We start from the raw sequence: 20,451 nt of genomic DNA on the forward strand, positions 1-20,451 counted from the left end.
TCTTAAGCTCTGCAGGTAATTAAAAATGTGGATGTTCCAGTTTGTCCTTCCAGCAGTTTGACCCCTTCCTCAATCTCTTAGAGCCAGGACACCCCTTTGGGTTATCATGTGCCTTAAAAATATATAAATAAAGAAAATCTAAAAATCTCATACATGAAGACAACTGGAAATACAGATTGAACACGGAATGTTTGTTTCTAGGAGAAATGACAAAACACAAGGGAGAAATCCGAACCAAATAGAAAAGCGCCAATATTGTGATTTTATTTCCAACTGTTACAAAAGTTCACAATTTTCATTAACTAGTAATGAGGTCAGTAAGGAGGTTTGCATTGCAAATAAAGATAACCCTTTGTCAAAAATAGACAAAGACAGTAAATTTAACAGTGTTGGAAAGAAGCCACCAAATTGCATTTTCTTAACTAAAAATAACTTTACAGACTAAAAAGAGAAAGCTTCACCACTACTTACAGACATCAATAAAGCAACATGCATATAAAAAAAATCCCCAAGTCATATATAGCGGTCACGTATATCAGGACAACTGTCAACCAAAAGTTAGCAAAGAACGCTGTTGATCTTTTATCAAAAATAATAAAAAACAATGAATAGTTTGCTAACTTGTTGGGAGCATTGTCTTTTGTTCAATTACTCTTGGTCGTAACCTTAGAGGCCCATGTTTGGCCATTCTGTGGGAAGTCGTGTTACAGTCTTTAATTTGCTAGTCTTGAATCTGTCAAGATAACACTCAACTTATCCTGCTTGAAGAAAGGGCCTTAGAGGCGCAGGCAGTTTGTAAACAGAGATAGTCATGAGACAGCTAAGGTATTGCATTTTGTGAAGTGAGCTGATGTTCTATTTAAATTAAACTCTACTTTAACATCCCATGTACTGTCTCAAATGTATGGAATAGACTGGAGAGAGGATGGGTAAGACGAAATCTCCATTAAAATGTTTCGGAAATGTAGATTCTAAAAATGTATTGTCAGCCGGTTAAAGGGAAGGTCACTCCAACCAATGCAGTTTTTGTGCATTATATTTAACTAGCACCACCTGTAAATTGGTAATCAACTGTTCGGCTAATGTATTAAAATTGTAGGAACTTGTGACCATCAAACATACAAACATATACTATTTGAATTACTATAGCTCGACCTCTAATATATATATATAGCAAAAATCAATTCAAATGCACAGTTACAAATAGTGTTAAGCGTTTCATCCCGTATCATGAAATTACGGTAGGAAATCAACTGCTCTTAGTGGATACGGTTTCTTGTGCTGCTGCCAGCCAGAACAGTAGCAAGCGTAAAGTCTCTTTTTTTTTTTAATTAAAGAGAACTGTTCAGAATTCAGGGAATGTAGTAAGTAGGTTTATTGCGGGAACATCAGAGTGTACACTATTCCTTGATATTGAAATGTTGCCCCAATGCAAGTCATTGTGTCTGGCTGTATTGCTTTAAAGTTTATTTAAATGTACCTCTTTAAATAAACACCACATCGTACTTCCCTACCTCTTCTTCAAGGTTATTACACTACCGTACAGTGTGGACAGCCATAGTTCAAAACAAAATACCTGCATTATCCTCCAAGAAATACTTTTATATAGTGAATTTCTTCTAAATTATGTTCTAGACGTATTGCTCAGTAATATGCATTTTTGGGTTAGAGGCTGTAGATAACAGCCCCATCTGATTATAAATGTACGCAGGAGAAGGATAGGACTTTCTTAGAGAGAGAGGTTAATTGCAGCATTACATTCTGTTCTGTAATGCTGTCTTTTTATCTACATTTTCATTTGAGATGCTGGCCAAAGTCGAGCTCACTTTCTGAACAAATAAACTGCAACAAAATATGTCAATTTACAAAGATTACTTCAATTTCGAAAATAGCTCTAGAATGTATATGCAGCAATGGATTGGATTCAGCTGTAGAAAATTAAGAATATCCATATGACTCCCTGTAACACAAAACAGGGAGCGAGTTTGGTAATAAGCTTCAGCTTGTAATGCTACAGAACATTTACCACCCAACAACTTCCAACGGTATTATCGGCTGAATACTAAGTCAACATTTTAAAATAAAAATCTACATTTTTTTTTTTACAAAAAAAGTCAGTGACTTTACCATACTTATAAAATACAAATAGTACTTTTTACTCGCTATTTTATATGTGTTCAATTAACAGTATATAAATACAAGAATATCCAGACACTTTATACACTAAAAAAAGATTAATCTGGCAAAATATTACTGGTGATTTTTAGGTCACAACAGCACAATAGAAAGTGGATTTACCAATATGTGCATTTCCTGTATTCAATATTGCACCATTGAAAGCATGGCTTTAAACAAAACTGTAACTAAGGTTTAATGTTAACATATATATGATACGAACTAGACTCCTCAAGAGGACTCTAGGAGAGCTTGAATACACACAAAATGACTACACCCAGTTGTGTAGGGTCTTTATGGCTTGTTTCCTATAAGAAAATGAAGGTGTTTTCTTCTGATGGAAAAACAATATGAAATTGCAGACAGGAATCAAAGCGTTCCCCTATTTCACTGCGAAACACTTCAATTTGGGTGTTACACGCTTTAAAATGCACAAAACCGATATTTCTCTGATTTTCGAAGCCATTTCTGCTGAAGAATTACCTTCTGCTTTATAGAATTGTAGACTAGACCCTATACGGTCTTATAAAAAGATCAGGCGGGACATGTGATTCTGTTTACTAAATGGATTTTCAGTTTCATGTTTTGTTCACTTACTTTATCTTCCCCCACACCTTCTTCCAAATGTCAATGTAACAGAGGAATTTACACAATTCAGTTTTTTTTTTAAAATACTGCATCACTATTGGGGACCTTGTTCACATTATTGGGTGCAATTTTTAGACAAGAAATAAATACGCTGTAGGTACTGCCCTTTTCCTTGTGAACAATCCATAAATACAGTAAGATGATTATGCTGGTCTTCTGCTGACACTATAGTGTTGGTTTTAATTTCTTCTTTTTTGCCTTCATGACAGGAGGTAATGAAATCTTGAAAGCGGTCCTGAAAGGGAGAGCAATAACAGATATGAAATCACCCTCTACACCACCATCCAGCATTAAACAAATTACAAATAGATACATCCTATTAAATCACAAGAATGGGAACAGCCACACAGAGGCACGAGGACCTATGTTGTTTGAGTTTACCCTGACAAAAACATCGGAGAACAGCCAATCCCATCTAGTCTGACTATTTTTTCTGAGAATTCACATATCACACACACCTTTTGAACTCCAGTTTCCCACCCTCTCTTCAGTATTGAGGATCAACAGTTCATCCTACAGTCATATTATAATTGTTGACATATTCCTTACTGACAGTGACAAAGACCCCACTACACACAATAATACATTTTGGTACAAAATCATAATGTAGTAGTCAGAGATACCAAAATAAAAAAGCTGTGCATTCTTTGCCGTAATTCACTTTTTTCTGACAAATCTTCAAATGTTATTATATGGGGCATAGTTTAAAAGCAATCTCGCCTGGTCTTCAGAGGGAAATGAACAAGACAGCCTGGTCTGATTGCATAGAATTCTAGCAAGTGCAGCAGCCAGGTGTGGTCCTGAGCTGGCGCAAAGACACAGGTTAGAAGGTGAATGGAGGTACATTAGAATATACTTGTCTGAGGTTTAATCCCAGGAGAAATGATAATTGAAGCTAGAAACCTTTTTTCTTTGCAAGGTCAGCTTTAGGCAACTTAAGACGGACAAAATATTCAACTGTTAAGTAGATTGTACTACATCCTGTATTGCAATGCACATCAATTGAAACTATACAACTTCCAAGGCTGAATATGAATGGGTTAGTAATAAGCAACTACCATTTAAGATCCTAAAAATGACAGGAGATTTCACAATCTCTGGCCATCAATTATACAAATCGGGTCACAATTCTTACCTAGACTCAATTATTTACCAGTTCATTTTTATCTTACAACGTTCCTTATCATAATGTCTAAATTCATGTAAAGTTTACAATGAGTTTTCCTCTCATTTGGTGTATTTTTGTGTTTAATGTTCTGCTTTTAGGTCTTCCATTGTTTTGCATGTTTATAAATGTATTTTATATAAGTTAGTTGCAGTTTCTTTATAATTACTTTTGGTCATTGATTTGTAATGGTTTAATTTTTGTATGTTGGTTTTATTATGTTTTTTAATGGGTTATAATTTGTCGTAGACTTTAGGGCTGTAATGTATTTATTTGTTAGCTGTTTGATGCTTTATTTCACTGATAGAGGACGAGTGGAGTATGCATTAGTATTGAAACCTCTGAAATGCCATATTTTTTAAGTTAGATTAAATTTACGGGTTTAAATAATGTTGACTGAATACATGACTTTATTTTTTAAGCATTGTTTTTTCAAATGATTTGTTTTTGTCTGATTAAAATAATGGACAGTGCCAGAGGAAATCCTTATGGGGTAATAGAGAACATCACGACCAAGTAGCACACTTTTGCATGAACATATTTAAAATGTATATTATACATTACAGACAAGGCAATGTAGATTGTTGTTATAGTTAAGTTACATTTCCTGTAAGAAATAGTTTTTTTTTATTGGAAAATAATTGTGGTGACAAATCTATATAAAATGCAGAAATTGCTTCATGCTCCCAGCTTATTTTTCATGAGGGCATTTGCGGGTGAGGGAGAGTTATGGTTCCAATGCTCACTACAAGTTGTGTATTCCAGTGGAGTTTAGGTTTTGAATCATAACAATAACATCGCTCAAAGTGTTCTTTGATGGAAACGTCAACAGGTTTTTATAATAAACAATATAGTTTCTTCAGAGTAAAGGCCATTCACCTTCCTTTGGCTAAAGGTTTTCAGTGATTCATATATTCACTCAACTAGGTATACATATTACTCTGTGGACCTGACATTTAAGTACCATTAATAGTTAATTTCTGATTATTACTCTAAGTCAACTTGGATCACCAGTATAGTTATGACATCTGAGCAAAGTAAATGCTCAGCATTAAAGCGCTGAAGGAAAACAAGTAGGAAAAGCTGCACAAGCACTCTAGGGCAGGGGTCTCCAAACCGGTCCTGGAGGGCCGGATCCATTCCAGATTTTTTGGATATCCCCATTGAGATGCATGTAGTAATTTTAAAAATCTGGCATGGATCCGGCCCTCCAGGACCGGTTTGGAGACCCCTGCTCTAGGGGCTGTTCAACAGTGCACATCAGTCTCCACAAAGATAGTTATTGATGACGTCTCCTTGGTAGTAGGTTCCCCATTGTGATACTAATACAAGAACAGAAGCATGCTTATGCACAAACATACCAAAGTTTGCAACTTGATTATGAACAGACAATATAAATTTGAATATCATGAGCGCTGCTCAAAATGAAATGCCAAGGGAACGGTTCATTTTTCTCCAACCTCCCATATACCTGGCCAAAGGATGTATGGCAACCCCTCCAAAACTTTCTACTTTCCATGGCTGCCAATTGCCAACCTACAAATGCGAATGTGGCACATCCCATCTTCGCCATGCTCTGTCAATACCTCCCTACGGGACGCTCCAGCACACGGTATTCATGATTGCCCTCCCCATAGCTTTGAGGAAACTCCTTCCTTCCCTCTTCCCTGGTTCCCTCGTCCTCCCCCGTCCCCCTAGACTAAGTCAATATCTTCTCCATGTTTTTTATTTATGATGTGGCGGTTTGTATTATACAACTCACTGCATTCACTTTGGAGAAAATTGTGTTTTTGTTACTGCTTTGCCTTTCACAATTGGATTGGGTATAACACTTATGCACCGCATTCTGCTACTGTATGGAAGGATATTCCACGTCGTATTATGTTATGATCCTCTCCTTTCTAGATAACCTGCCTGGTTGCTATATATGCTTTTTTCCCCATTCTTGGTTATGCAGTCAAGTTTTTTCATCTGAAGTAGCTGTGTGGATTTCCCCACTATGGCTACTAACTAAACACTGTGTAACACTATGGTGCTTGCTGTGTATATCTCCTAAAATCCAATAAATACATTAAAAAAATACCAAATTAAATGCCAGTACTTACTCGCACGTGGTACAAATAGGACTGAAGTTACAGAATACTAAGGGATGAGAAAACATACATTTTAGATTAAACAACTGGTAATAACACTAACTAGTAACTTAAAATAATGTCTACTGGCAAACGTACTGGACAGGCACACAGAACAGACGTATCCGATTTCAATGAGGTTGCGATGACAAAAACAGGCAGCTCGATAGTCCACATGCACTGGTGGTGGCAGTATTAACTGGGCCCTTTGTTCTGGATCAGGAAGGAAAACCCACTGAAAGGGAAGCATGTTATTCACAAAGCAGAGTTAGTGATGCAAGGGCTTTTATAACAAGGAAATAAAATGGTGGCTGCATATAAGCAATACTCAACTAATTTATGGTCTGAAGTACAAAAGGAAGGTCACAAACCAGGTGGTGCATTTTTGCACCCTAACCGATATGCAAACTGCAATTCGTTTTGTGTGATGCCACTGGTATACTAATCGTTTCCTTCTCAAAACGCACATTCATTGGAGGTCGCACAAGCTCCTACCTCATTAATATAAACGCTGGAGGCACTTTGTGACTTTCTGAGAATGGAGGAATGGACATCACCATCCTGGTATGTGCAGTCAATGTATGTAGGCCTGTTGGAGGCTGAAACCCCCTTCATGCCCACTCTACTTTGCAATACAGAATGAGCCTTAAAAGACGTTTCGCGAGTTAGAAGACTTTCCGACTCACCAACTACATTTGGTGAATTGTTACTTGTACTTCTGCAGTCATAAAGCTATTCTAATTTTGTAAATCACTGGCTTTGAGACCTTATAAGCATTCCACCGAGTCCTTAGTCCCCAAAATCTGACATGTGCTCTCCTTTTCCCCAAAATAAATATAAACAGCAAAAAGGCAGTCTTGGTCTTCCTCTGCCACTCTCAGTGCATTTATTTCTTCAGATCAGATGACACCTGCTGCGCTACACAACTCGAGAGGAGGACTGACATTGTCGGATTCTTAAGTGTCAGTTGTGACTATAATACATCTATTTATATGAATTTGTACTCTCTAGAGAGCAAAAAAAACCTTTCCCCAGTGGCGGTTTCTTCGTGAGGGTGAGTTGTTCTCTCTCCCGCCCGCCCCACCGGTGCACATACGTGTAGCCACCCCTGCTTTTGCAACTCCTGTTCCCTTCTTGTTAACAAATGGAGTCCCAGTCCACCTGTAACCAAGCTTTCTTTACAGGCCAATGACCTTTACTCAGTATCATGCTCGCAACGTGGAAAGAAACTCAAGACCCAAAACACCAAGGCAAACACCTTCTCAATCAAAAAGGGCCATCCAGTTCCTTCAGCCTAGTAACTCAACTCCTTCCCTATTAGAATATACAATCCTGTATTGCTCCTCTACCTGGACTAGTCGTCAACCCTTCTGTTATATACAGCTCTCCATTTGGCACCCCACCATCCATTAGGGTTGTGCTATATTAATACATACTTGTATGTCCTGATGGGTCGAATTTTACCTTTAAAAGATGGTGTAGGACTGCTTCAGTCTATTACCATTAGCTAACATTGGATGCACTCTGTTTTAAGTGATGCACGTGCAGCTAGGTAGGTCCTAGTTCCTTCATTAGGTCAGGTGCTGTTTTTCGACCTGTAAGGCACTTACAGCAACCAGGACCAGGGTGTGTGCTTACCTAATGCTGGTAGCAAAAACAGATGTCATGCAATGGAAGTATTGTTTTAAAGAACAGAGTCACAGATGGAGTCAGTGTATTTTTAATTCTATAGGAATTTCTCATTATCTGTATTCTCGACCACATGTAACATTGATTATATTCGTATTAAGGTTCAAATATTTTTTCTGACCTCTTGAAAATGTATTTTCGCTCTAAGAAAATCAAAGAGATTCTGAATGCTTATTGCTTATGGCCAGATAAATGACAATGCAAGTCACAAAAAGCAGCAGCAATGCGACCCGTCTTTTTGCGACCCCTACTGAATTTTGTGAACCGACTTACGTACTTATAGATCACTTTTTAAAATTGTGAGTTGGACTGAATATTAGGCCAACCTAGCTACTAAATAGTTATCATGTAGATTGCAACTTGGGATTCACTCAGAATGGACAAACTGACAAGGATAGTAGTTAGTGGGCCTCCAGGTCGGTGACTGATTTTAAATAAAGAATATATATGTATTTTTTACAAAGCAGCCAGTATTTCTTAGCACCTTTGGCGCTCATGACAAGCTCAGCTCGTCATGAGGCACAGTAGAGCTGTGTTCATGACGAGCTGAGCTCGTCATAACGGCCGCGGAACGCCCACGTGGGAATAATACCCCTCCTCTGCGGGGCGTTTCATTAAGTGGGCGGAGTCGAGAGCACAGCTCCACTGTGCTGCATGACGAGCTGAGCTAGTCATGAGCACCGCACGCGGCCCCTCTCCACCCCGCGGCGAAGAAGAAACAAGGCTGCTTTTAAAAAATCTTTTTTTTTTTTTTTAAGATTCACTGAGCATTGGCAGTGGTTCCTGGAACACTGCCTACACCTTATAAAACTTTTACAAAAATTCACAAGAGGGAAAGGGTCCAAAATAAGCCCGTTCGTCTTTGGGAGTCAGTTACCAATTCAACTTGGGAGACGGAAACTTTTATGAATTATGACCAGAATTAAGGTCACAAACCACTGACACACTGGATAACAAACCAGTATCCAACATGCTCCATCTAAATACGGAATCAGCGTCCAGTTGCAATTCTATTTTAGGAGGCAGAAAAACGTTACCAACTTCTAAAGTTGGATTGGTATATATGGGAAAACCTGTTTGCAGCTGCAAACTATGATTCTGAGCGGTTGCAACTGTAAAAGGTTTTGTACATCTGTCCCTTATTCTTACATCAGCAGTATTCCAGTGGAGGCAGACAATAATTAAACGTTTTCTACATAACATGAATGTGCTTTGCTTTTGTAAAGTGGGGACATCACTGTACCCTAGAGCTGGGCTCTAATTGGGCCGGGTCCTGCCAGTAATCAGCAATGGCAGTTCTAAAGAGCAGGCGCAAAGATGGGTCCCTATCGGGCTCTGCATTTTTGCCCTCATCCACCTCAGGATGAAAAAAATACATCTTAACTCTGCAGCAGTACCACCGTTCCCTGCCTTTGATATAACTTTAAAGAGACTCGTTATAAAACGTTCACGGTCTCATCATTTCAGCCCAGCGGCTGACTTTGGAGCGCGGGGACCGTGGTTCGATCCCCGGCACCGGCGGCAGCTCAGCATCATGTAACTCTGGGTAATAGCTCACTTAATAGCCCCGACAGCCCCGCGCCTTGAAACCCTTGAGGGGCGATAGGTTCACACTTTACAAATACGAATTATTATTATTTGTTCTAGAACTAGGATGGGAGGAAGCCTTGCTACATCTCTGGACAAGGGAGGTAACAGGGGCTGGCTGCCGTCCAACTGAGAACCGTACAAGGACAATCCACTCATTTCACTTGGTCAACAAGGTCTATTGACTCACTCAGTACTAAGCGGGGTTCCTTAACCAAAGATGGTGGAGAACGTGTGGTGCATGATCCCTTATGTATGGTCTATTTCCTACTTTGTGAGCATTCCCTACTTTACCAGTGCAACACTGACACCTAGCGGCACAATATAGAGTATGGCACTTTTAAAGATCATGAAAGCAAGCCCCACATTTCTCTGACTGAGAGGTTACTGTGGAAGCAGTTGTAAGAAGAGGATTTTAAGGATAAATACAAGAACATAAGTTCCCACTAGCAAAGAAACACAGGCATAAGGACACCAAAACAGCGGACATGAAAACCTCCTTATAAAGAAGATGTTGGCATTCCCTTTTCTAGCTGTGGCGTTCAAGAGATGTGCCAGTCTTCATCCAGTGCGGATTTGTTGCAGATGTGGGCACTATTAAACGATTCACCACATTAGAAGCTGGGATCCCGATAGGAGATAAACTGAACAATCAATTAAAAAACATGAACCTCGTATTTTCTGCTTGCAGGGTTGATATGGTGCCCCCTGCATGGTATGGGCACCCATTCTATACCTTGCCCTAAATCTACAAGGCCGCTCCACAATCATTCTCTGGGGCAGCTGTGTCCCTATGGACCTGCCCCACAGTTGACCTTCCAAAGGAAGTAGAAAAACAAAGGTGTGAACTATCTGGCTAGCTGCTGCCTCCATACTTCCCACCTTCGCTCCGCTACGTTCTTGTGTTTCTCTCTCTATCCCTGGGCCATCTGTGGTTAATCGCCCAACTCCACCTTGATTCTTTACCGAATTCCGTCCTCTTACTGAACCTACATCTCTGTACCCCTCCCTGATCTGGTATTATTCTTCTCTCACCAGTTCTGGTTCCACTCTTCTACTTTTTTGCACCTTCTGGCCCTTCTACTTCCTTTCACCTCCTCGTTCTAGGTTTTTTCCTTTCTTTTTTTTTTTTTTTAATTTTTTTAAAACCTTTATTGTATCAAAGCACACAGCTATTCAGCCTAACATCCCGGAGGCAAGGCAGCATGGTATCAGGAGGAGTAGAGTGCCAAACGATTCATATCAGGACAATGCAGGTTGTTTTTTATTTTATATAGGAACAAGAACCAACACAGAGGCGCCAAAGGGCGCAAAAGAGAGGCAATGGAAGGAAGAAATGCGTATGAGTCAGTAGGAGGCGTCAGAGGCCAGGTAAAAATTTAGAGAAGAACGTAAGTAGGATGTAGGAAGGGGGGGAGAGGAAGAAGCAGGAGAATTACAACATGAGCAATATAGCTGGTGTCATCGGCTACGGTGACAGGTGTTCATCACGGGGAATAGGCTCCGGCGGTAGGCATAGGTCACCCCTGTAAGCATTCCACGCCCCCCACACCTTATTCCATGTCTGAGGCCTCCCCCTGGCAACGTACACCGTCTTCTCTCGGAGCATACACCAATCCATATTGGCCTTCCATTGCACCACCAGGGGGGCCGTGTTAGCGCCCCATTTCTGCGCTATATCCCTCTTAGCAATCATGTTGCCCAGTGTAGCCCACCGAGTCTGCGCCGTGTTGTAGTCGTTCGGCTCCCAGACATTAAGGAGGCACCTACGCGCCTCCGCTGCCAACTCGACTCCAGTCACCTCCCTCATCACTCTGTGTACTCTCTCCCAGTAAGGGGCAATAACGGGGCACTCCCACAAGATATGCATGAAAGTAGCCAGGGCTCCGCAGCCACGACGACAAAAGCCATCAGGCGAGAAGCCCATGCGCACAAGCCGGGGGCCGGTAACATACACCCGGTGGAGGATTTTAAACTGTACCAGCCGCAGACGCGAGGAAATGGCGACCTCCTTAGGGGAATACACAGCACTCTGCCAGTCCTCGTCGTCCAGTTCCAGGCCGTCGGCTACCCACTGTTCTCGCAGGCGCTGGAGGAGGTCGACTCTAACATTGATCAGCTTCTTGTAGGACATAGAAATGGCGCTATCAGGCATATGTCCGTCCAAAATTCTGTCCTCCTAGGGGGAGCTCTCGGGGATTTCGCCCTCCTCTGGCCTAGCGGCAGTTAGCGCGTGCTTCAGTTGGGCATATCGGAAGAACTCTGATCCACCCAGGTGGTATTCGGCCTGTAGTTGTGGAAATGTCTTGACCTCCCCCTTAACTAACATGTCTTCCACCCTAGAGATACCTATAAGGTCCCATTTGTCAAAACCCTTGGTGTGCCAGAGCTTGCCTAGGATATCGGAATCATACAGAGGGGTAAATCTCGTCAGTCTGCCCTGCCAGCCCTGTATCTTGGTGATCGTCCGCCACGTGTGGACCGCCGCCTTGGTCGGGCCTGTGAGGTACCGATCGAAGGATCTGGAATATAGGGCGCGGTAATAGTTGCCTCCTTGCAAAAGCCACCTATCCATAGCATAGCCCGGGCTGTCCACAGGGCCATACAGGCCATGGTTAATAGCAGTAAGTTGAGAGGCCCAGTAGTACCTCCGCACATCTGGTAGCGCGATGCCCCCGTCATACCACGGCAATGTGAGCTTCTGGACAGCGACGCGGGGCCGACCCTCCCAAAGCAGGGCACGCTGCAGGCTCTCGATCTCTCTAAAATAGCGAGCTGGAACAAGGTCCTGGGTGTTCTGCAAGGCATACAAGAACCTGGGCAGAGACATCATTTTGAACAATGCCGCCCGGCCCAGGAGGGAGAGCGGAAGCTTGCGCCAACTATCCACATCCCTCCGCAGTCGTTGGAGAGGCGGGAGTAAGTTGCAGTCATACCTCGCCTTAGGATTACTCGATATATAGATTCCTAGGTACTTGAAACCTTGTCCGGCCAGCTGTATGTTGCAGCCCCTAGGGAGGCGCGGCGTGTCACCCTTAAGAATGTAAAGGGAGGATTTGGCCCAGTTGATAACCAGGCCAGAGTAGCGCCCGAACAGTCGGTGCACGTCGCACGCCACAATAAGCGACTTACAGGGAGAGGTAAGGTAGAGCAGGATGTTGTCCGCATACAGGGAGACCCTATCCTCAAAGCCCGGGGACCAGGTGATTCCATGCAAGTCAGGGTGTGAGCGTAACATAGCCGCAAGTGGCTCCAGAGCCAGGGCAAACAGGAGTGGAGACAAGGGGCAACCCTGTCTAGTGCCACGGTGAAGCGCAAAAGAAGCAGACATGCGACCATTAACTGTGACAGCAGCCAGTGGGCATGCATAAAGAAGGTGCACCCAGCCCAGGAAGCCCGGTCCAAACCCAAGCTTTGCTAGCACCGCCCATAAGTAGCTCCACTCCAAGGAGTCAAAGGCCATCGTGGCATCAAGGGAAGCAAGTACCGCCGGTTCCTTCAGAGCGTGAGCCCTGGCCATGACCCCATGCAATCGTCTCAGGTTGAGGGCAGTGTTGCGGCGGGGAATAAAACCTGATTGGTCCGGGTGTACCAGGTCGCTGATAACACCGACCAGCCGATTAGCAAGTAGCTTAGCCAGGATCTTGGGCTCCGCGTTGAGGAGAGAAATGGGGTGGTAGGATCTGCAAACGTCCCGCGGCTTGCCGTCCTTGTGAATGACCACTATGGTGGCCAGTCGCTGATCTAAGGGAAGGACTCCCTCTTCACGGGCCCGAAGGAACATATCCCTCAGATAAGGAGAGATCACATCCGGCCGGAACTTATATAACTCAACCGGTATGCCATTGGGGCCAGTAGCTTTACCCGACCGCAAGGCGCGGATCGCCAAAGCAATCTCGTCCGCGGTTATATCTCGATCCATGTCGGCACGGTCCTCTTCAGAAAGACAGGGGAGGTCAATCGCTGAGAGGAACTCAGCTGAATCGGTCTCGGAGTGGTCTGAACTAGCTGTATAGACACCCCGGAAATAGTCTGCAAAAGACTCGGCAATAGTGCTCGGGTCTGTGACCGCCACTCCGTCCTCGCCCAGGATTTCCGGAACCACCCGGCTTGCCATCTCCCGCCTGTCCAACCAGGCCAGCAACTTACCGGCCTTATCACCGATGTCATAAATGCGGCCCTGCTGCTCCTTGGCCAAAACCAGGGCAGCATTCAGAGCGAGATCATGGTACTCCGACTGTTTCAGGGAGAGTTCGTGTAGGAGAGAAGGGTCCGGCTCAGGCCCCAAACGGGACTCGAGATCCAAGACTTCCTCTTCCACATGCAGAAGGTCGGCATCACGAGCTCGCTTAGCCTCCGCGATGAGAGCTAGGGCTTCACCCCGCAATACAGTCTTGAACGCCTCCCACAGGGTGACCGCCGAGCCAACGGAGCCCACATTTTCAGTGAAATATAAGGCGATGGCCTTAGTCAGGAGCGCACGTGTCTTATGGTTGCGGAAATACCAGGGGTTCACCGCCACCGGACGGCTGGACAGGACAATACCAAAATCGAACGAGACCCACAACGGAGAGTGATCAGAGACGCCCCTTGCCACACAGCGGGCCTCGGACACGGCAGGCGAATGCGCCGCCAGGGTGAGAACATAATCTATACGGGACAGGCTCAGGTTTTTTCCTTTCTGCTTCATATTGTCCAATTGTAGCCCTCGATGCTTCTATACATTTTTATCTTACTGCCCGTAATGATTGGCTGCATCACTAATTCATAATGGTTTTAGGATGCTGCTTTTCTCAAACTTTTCTTTGTGGTTTTACATTATATCATTATGTGATGGTTCTCTGTCAGAGATGTTGGGCATCTTCATGCTGGTTTGCAGTCCAGAATGCTACTACCTTTTTGGTAGAGCAGAGCTTCATAACCAGGTCAAAATAACAATAAACTATCCGTGGGGAACTCAATGCTTACATATAAAATTCTACCTGCTCTGAAATATCTCCCTTCATCGTCTGGAAACAGTGGCCATATACAAATCATAACAAGGAACAGCATTCAGGTGGAATTTGGAGATTTTATTGATAAACTCTTCAGATAAATGAAGCATGACACATTTAAATCTGAACTAGGCTAAACAAAGGTCTAAACATTGTCCTTTTTCAAATACAACATGTATCTTTCTTCTACATGGGTTTTCATGTGTATTTAGTTAGAAATACAAGATAAGGTTGCTTATCTTTTTTAAACAAATAAAATATATGTCCAGGCTTACCAGCAAATACTGCAGCAGGGATGTCTTCTGAGGAACCTTCAGGTAGATCCCTCCAGTGATGTCGCAAGCCTGCACACATTTCAACAATGTTTTGAATTAATGGCGTGCAAAAACTATTAATTTGTGGTCTGAACAAATTGTATACTCCACTTCCTGTATGCAGAAGCACAGTACAAAACATTAGTAGCAATCGCTGCTTCAAAATTCACATTACACAAACAAGAGTGGAAATGAAGATTGGTAAAAGGAAAGTCGTTGACAATTAGTTTCAAGCATTTTGTAGGTGGAACCCGGCTGCTATGGTGCCATGGCAATGGATGGAGAAGGAGTCAGGATGCAGGCAGAGGTTTCTAGAGGCTAGAGGGCAATTTGTAGCACTCTCTTCTGTGTGTCAGGTAATGTAATCAAGCGGAAAAGCCAGATTTACAAACTATAGCTCCCTTGCATAGCCCATTCCTACTCGTGCACTCAGGTTATATCGAGCTGTTATGTTTGTACTAGTTGATTCAATGTCCATTAGATTCCCCATGTTAGACTAATGTTCTGATTTGTCACCTTTGCCTCAAATTGTAAAGCGCTCTGATATCCTTCGGGATCAAGTTTGCGCTATATAAAACTTTATAAATAAAATAAATAAATAAATCTCTTAATAGAGTTGCCATGTTATTTAGACAATGTCGCCTAAGACTTGTCGAAGAAGACAAAGGGTAGCAGTGACAAATGAAAGTGTCTTAACAGGGCTCCTTACTGGCCCTTGGAAGGGGTTGAACTCAACCAAGCTAACTTAGACAAACTACTGACCACCAGGCACTCCCTCTGAACATCTAGCTTAACCAGCAGAGCAGTCCTGAAGTCTGAAGTAGGTCTAGGGATGTAAGCCTCACTACTCTGATCACATTTGTTTGCTCTGCTTTTTTAACAAACACAAGAAGATGACTGGGGATGAGTGTCTGAAAAGTTTCAGCGCTCCTTCCATCTTCTCCTTGTGTTTGCTTTTTTCGCCCTAAGTTAGCAGGGTATGCCCAGATGTGGGTCCCTTGCTCACTTTGCCACTGGATTCAAGCTAGCCTGGCTGATGAGGGCTGTTAGTCCGAAACTGGTCCCAGGATGCTTGTTTCCGGTCCAGGGAAGACATGGCTTGGCAGTTAGGGCTGGACTGTTCCCATGCGGCGTGGGGTCAAGACTGATTTTCATATGGCTGTGTGTGAACTGGGGTGGCGAAGTGAGCTAAAGAACGATGATGGATTCAATCCAGATCTGTGACTGGGGGTGAGTGTCTGAAAAGTTTCCGCGCTCCGTCCATAATCTCCTTGTGTTTGCTCTGCTTTTTACCATCATTCTTATGATTTAGAAGGTAAGTTTGTATTAATTTACAGACCACATGCAGAGTTCCTTACTCCAATAACTAAATGCAGACAGACCCTATGTTAGACTGGAGAGGCTTCTTTTTCTGTAACTTTTCCTGACAGGTTTTAAGTGACGTGTCTGGTTGAAGAAGTCTGCACTGGAATTGGACCTTTACTGAAGGTAAAATCGATAGTACTAGGTCAGAGACCTGCAACTGCATTAGCAACTAAGCCGACTGAATGGTTTTCCTCCAAAGGAGAGTCAGCATACGACCGTGTAAAACCACTGGGCAACAAGAAACCAGTTACCTGAATCGGTCTTAAAAATGTTCTACACTGATTGGTAATGGTTGGAAAAGAGCTTACTGTGAATGTGGGATGCATCTCTCCTACTATGCACAGATACTTTTCCACTGCACGTCAAGGTCCCCAGGATAATTTGTCCATTGCTTTACATATAGACTAGTTGGGGAGATAGTCAGTCAGTCAAATTAACTTTATTCGATTTGATTAAAATCATACCAAGTACATAAAAACAAAATTATTTACAATTAAAAAAGGATTAAACAGTTTCATTGTGCACAAGTTAATTTGGCGTAATGTATTCATTAAAAATGTTTAAAAGAGAGTTATGTACACTGGTTTGGCAAGTTAATACATCTTCTAGATCTAGACGCTGCCACTAGGAAATTGGCCATGGCGAAAGTAATACATATATTTCCTAGGGATTTTAAATATAGCATGGCTGGTCTCACCTGGGAGAAGCCAGCTTCTCTTAAGACAGGTAGTAAGTATTTTTTTCTTTGTGCAGAGAAGAAATCACAAAACATAAAGTGCATGGTGTCCTGAACTGAAAAATTGTTACAAGTGCAAGGGGGTGCTAACTCTGGTTTCATCCAGGTAGTAAAATTGCCCAAATAGAAATGAATAAGGTTAAATCTAAATTTTGTTAACAAAAATCTATGGAAGGGGTTTGTGACAAAACATAAATAAGGCTCCATTGCAAGTGACTGAAGTGACAAATAATGCATTCGAACAAAAGGCTTTGATAATTCTAATTCTTCTCGCAACAGGCATGCCCTAGACATGAACTGTTTTTTTGTGGTGATCACATCCTGCTTTGAAATACCAGAGGGGGAAGTGAATAAGTCTGGACGTCCCAGGTCCTTAAAAGATTTTTTCAAGTACGCCAGCCGTGGGATCGTGTGACTATTCTCCAGGCTCATCACGTCCCTCATGATCATGTGATTTAGCGTTAATTCGGGGTTTAGCCAAGTCTTAAGCCAGTATGTTAGCGGTGCCAATCTCAATTTGTCCTGAACATAATCCAAACCAAGTTCCGTGTGAATAGAAAAAACCGGGGAGGATTGGGGGAGGGACAAAACGGATCGTAAGAATATATTCTCTGCTACCTGGATTTTATCCAGGCGCACATAGCCCCATAGAGATGCGCCATATAAAGCCACAGGGAGAGATTTGCTATTATACACCTTGATGATGGCCTTCATAGGTCTATGACCAAACCTTTTGGCAAAGCCTAGAATGGCCATAGATGTCCTTGTGACCGCTAGGCTTTTGGCACGTATCTGGGGTCCCCAGGTACCCCCGCTATCAAAAAGAACTCCCAGGTAGGGGAACACAGGTACTCCCGAGACTACCTCTCCTTTGCAAAAAAAGGTTTGTCTTCATCTTAGCCTTTTTCCCCTGTGGACCGACGACCATGGTGTGAGATTTAGAGGCATTAACCCTCAGGTCAAGCCGGTCCATAAAAGTCCCAAATGCATCTAGCAGTTTTTGGAGGCATACCCCTGTGCGTGCAATGAGTACAGCATCGTCCGTGTATAGGAGAGCAGGGATCTTAACTTCTCCTACACGCGGTACGTCAATTGCTGCCCCCAGTAAATGCTTGCCTAGGTCATTTATGTAGATGGTAAATAACAGGGGAGCTAATATGCAGCCTTGCCTGGGGAGATATCTGGATTACAAATCAAATAGAGTAAATGACAAAACTCCAATCTTAATGACCAAGCCCCTCTTACATTTACATACGAACATTTATGACAGAAGGCAATATTTACCCGTCATAACAAGTGCTTAGTAGACCTTTTATCGCCCAACACAGAAAAAATGAACTCCCCATATTTTTTATAACCTATTTAGAAAGATAAAATGTGCCACAAATTTTGCATACCTTTACCAATGGCTCAGACTGAAATTTTCCAAAGAGCAAAAAGCCAATATTTTGGAAATGGTCTGGACAGGTGAATGGGTCACAATAAACTCAGTACGCTAACTAGACCCTCAGGTGCCGCCACCAGTAAATGTGGTGAACCTTCAGTGTTACTTTGTTGTTTTGAACTTACAGAATGTAGTGTGCTAGCTTGATTCTGTCAACCAGAAGCCTCATGTGCTTATAGGAAGGCAGTAGTTTGGTTCTGAGGGTTTGGTATACCAGGTTCACCAGCAAAAGGGTTAGACTGGACCCTGGCTGAATGAACTCTATTGAGTCTGGACAGGAATGCTGAAAACACCCTGGGTTCAGAAACACTACAGCGGAGCATTTGGAGATCTATAGCTAAGTCAAAGATTATTCATGCAAAGAAATGTAGACTGCATAAATGAAAAGGATGGCTACTTGAAGAATTTACTTTTAAATGCCAAATTTAAAACTCTGGAACAAAATCAATATTACATTATGCCAACAATGTATGGCACTGATAGAAAAAAGTCCCCAAGGTGTTAAACAGGGGCTGTATGTGATTTCATAGAAAACCATTAATGAAATACCATTACTGAGAAACCTTTTCATCGAAACTGTTTAATGTAAATTTGCATGATAAAGGGCATTTACCATTTCATAAAAACCAATTCATGGAATGTCTTTTTTTCGAAATTGGATTTTCCATGTTAATATTTTAAGGTGTAAATGCAATGGTTGCAGGTCAAACTTTCAACCCCATTTTTGTCAGAGGTATTTATCTCAGTCCTTTACTTCAAGGTATATTATTTCGAATTAACATCTTTTATATTGTCAATTACTCCGGATGCTTTTAATTCACCGATCACACACCAGCACACAAAACCATCTACCCCTAACCCCCCAAATACCTCACTATGGCTTAGCTTCACATATCCCAGACCTATAAACTCCACCCATCCCTGCACCCTAAAAGCTCCTCACCTCCCCTAAATCCCACCCATCCCTAAGCCTCCAAACGCCACACCACCTCTAAACTCACCTATACCTGAAAATAACCCTTGCCACTCCTAAACATCTGTCCCTGGCGTCTAAAAACTGCTCAGCATTCCTAAACTATACCCATCTCTGAACCTAAAAACCCCTCACCACCCTAACCATCCACCCATTCCTCAACCCTAAATGCCACCCGTACCTGACCGCTAACACTACTCACCACCCCTAACCTCCACCCATCACCGAATCTTAAATATTCTCACCAAAACTCAATTCTGCCCATTCATGAACCCTAAAAACACCTCAACACCCCTACACTCCACCCATTCCTGATCCCTAAAACCCCACCACCACCTGTAAACTCCATCTATCCCTGAACCCTAAAAACCCCTCACTACTTCTGGCCTCCATCTATCCCAGACCCTTAAAAACTCATCACCCCTAAACATCACCTATCAATGAACCCAAAAACCTCCCTCACTGCCCCTAAACTCCACCCAACTTTAACGTAACTTTGGATTTTTTGTTTAAAATTATATTTTCTTTAAAATGCTCCCTTTAATTCTTGATTTCTACTTATTTCCTTAAAATGATCATCTCTTAAAATTGGTTTTCCACGACTTGGTTTCCGCAAATGCGGTTTCTCAGTTTTCTTTCTTTTCATTAATTCATATAGGTTAATAGACAGACTACACTTCCTAATACATATTTACCACAGGCAGCTGTAGGAGTGTACATAAGAGAGAACTTTTCTGTTGTCGCCTAGTAATCACTGCTTGGTCTGATCTGTGCGATGAACATCCAGGCCTCTACACTTCGTTCTTAAGTGATTGATGTTTTTATGTACCAAAAGCAAATTCTGTAAAGATTTTATAAAAACAGTATTTAATGCCACAAATCAATGGATAGTTCCAAAAGCAAACATGCACCTGCTGAAGGAGCCCCGAATCTGTGTCTAATACGCAGGCGTCAATCAAAACATTCTGAAATAGAACAGACAGAAGAGGAATATCATTAAAATTGCAACAACGAGGAGAGACAGCATTTGCAAAGACCAGTATTCATATGCATTAAATGTTCAATTCCACTGGGCTAGTTAAACAGAAATAATGTCGTAAGTATGCATCAACGAAGAAGCACAGAAGCCTAAATATGGACAACCACAATATTGAGAAGAGAAGAATATAATGATGTTTTGTCCTCAATACTTTAGCAGAACAATATCAAGAGCTCAATATTCTGGTAGA

The 20,451-nt window shown here is 42.4% G+C and overlaps 1 protein-coding gene across 2 annotated transcripts in view; it reads right to left on the reverse strand.

Annotated features, from left to right (window-relative positions):
- Positions 1-241: 241 nt before the first annotated feature.
- Positions 242-20,451, reverse strand: part of GTF2H3 (general transcription factor IIH subunit 3) — a 140,620-nt gene continuing 120,410 nt past the window's right edge. For both annotated transcript variants that reach the window (XM_086942905.1, XM_086942906.1), the window contains exons 9-13: positions 20,134-20,187; positions 14,666-14,734; positions 6,220-6,355; positions 6,094-6,130; positions 242-3,058 (exon numbers count right to left, since the gene is read on the reverse strand). In XM_086942905.1, coding sequence (XP_086799031.1) covers positions 2,989-3,058; positions 6,094-6,130; positions 6,220-6,355; positions 14,666-14,734; positions 20,134-20,187 — 366 coding nt within the window. In that variant the 3' untranslated portion in view covers positions 242-2,988. The remainder of the gene's footprint in view (positions 3,059-6,093; positions 6,131-6,219; positions 6,356-14,665; positions 14,735-20,133; positions 20,188-20,451) is intronic.

This window comes from Lissotriton vulgaris, chromosome 11 (genome assembly GCF_964263255.1).
Source record: "Lissotriton vulgaris chromosome 11, aLisVul1.2, whole genome shotgun sequence".
Taxonomy (NCBI): domain Eukaryota; kingdom Metazoa; phylum Chordata; class Amphibia; order Caudata; family Salamandridae; genus Lissotriton; species Lissotriton vulgaris.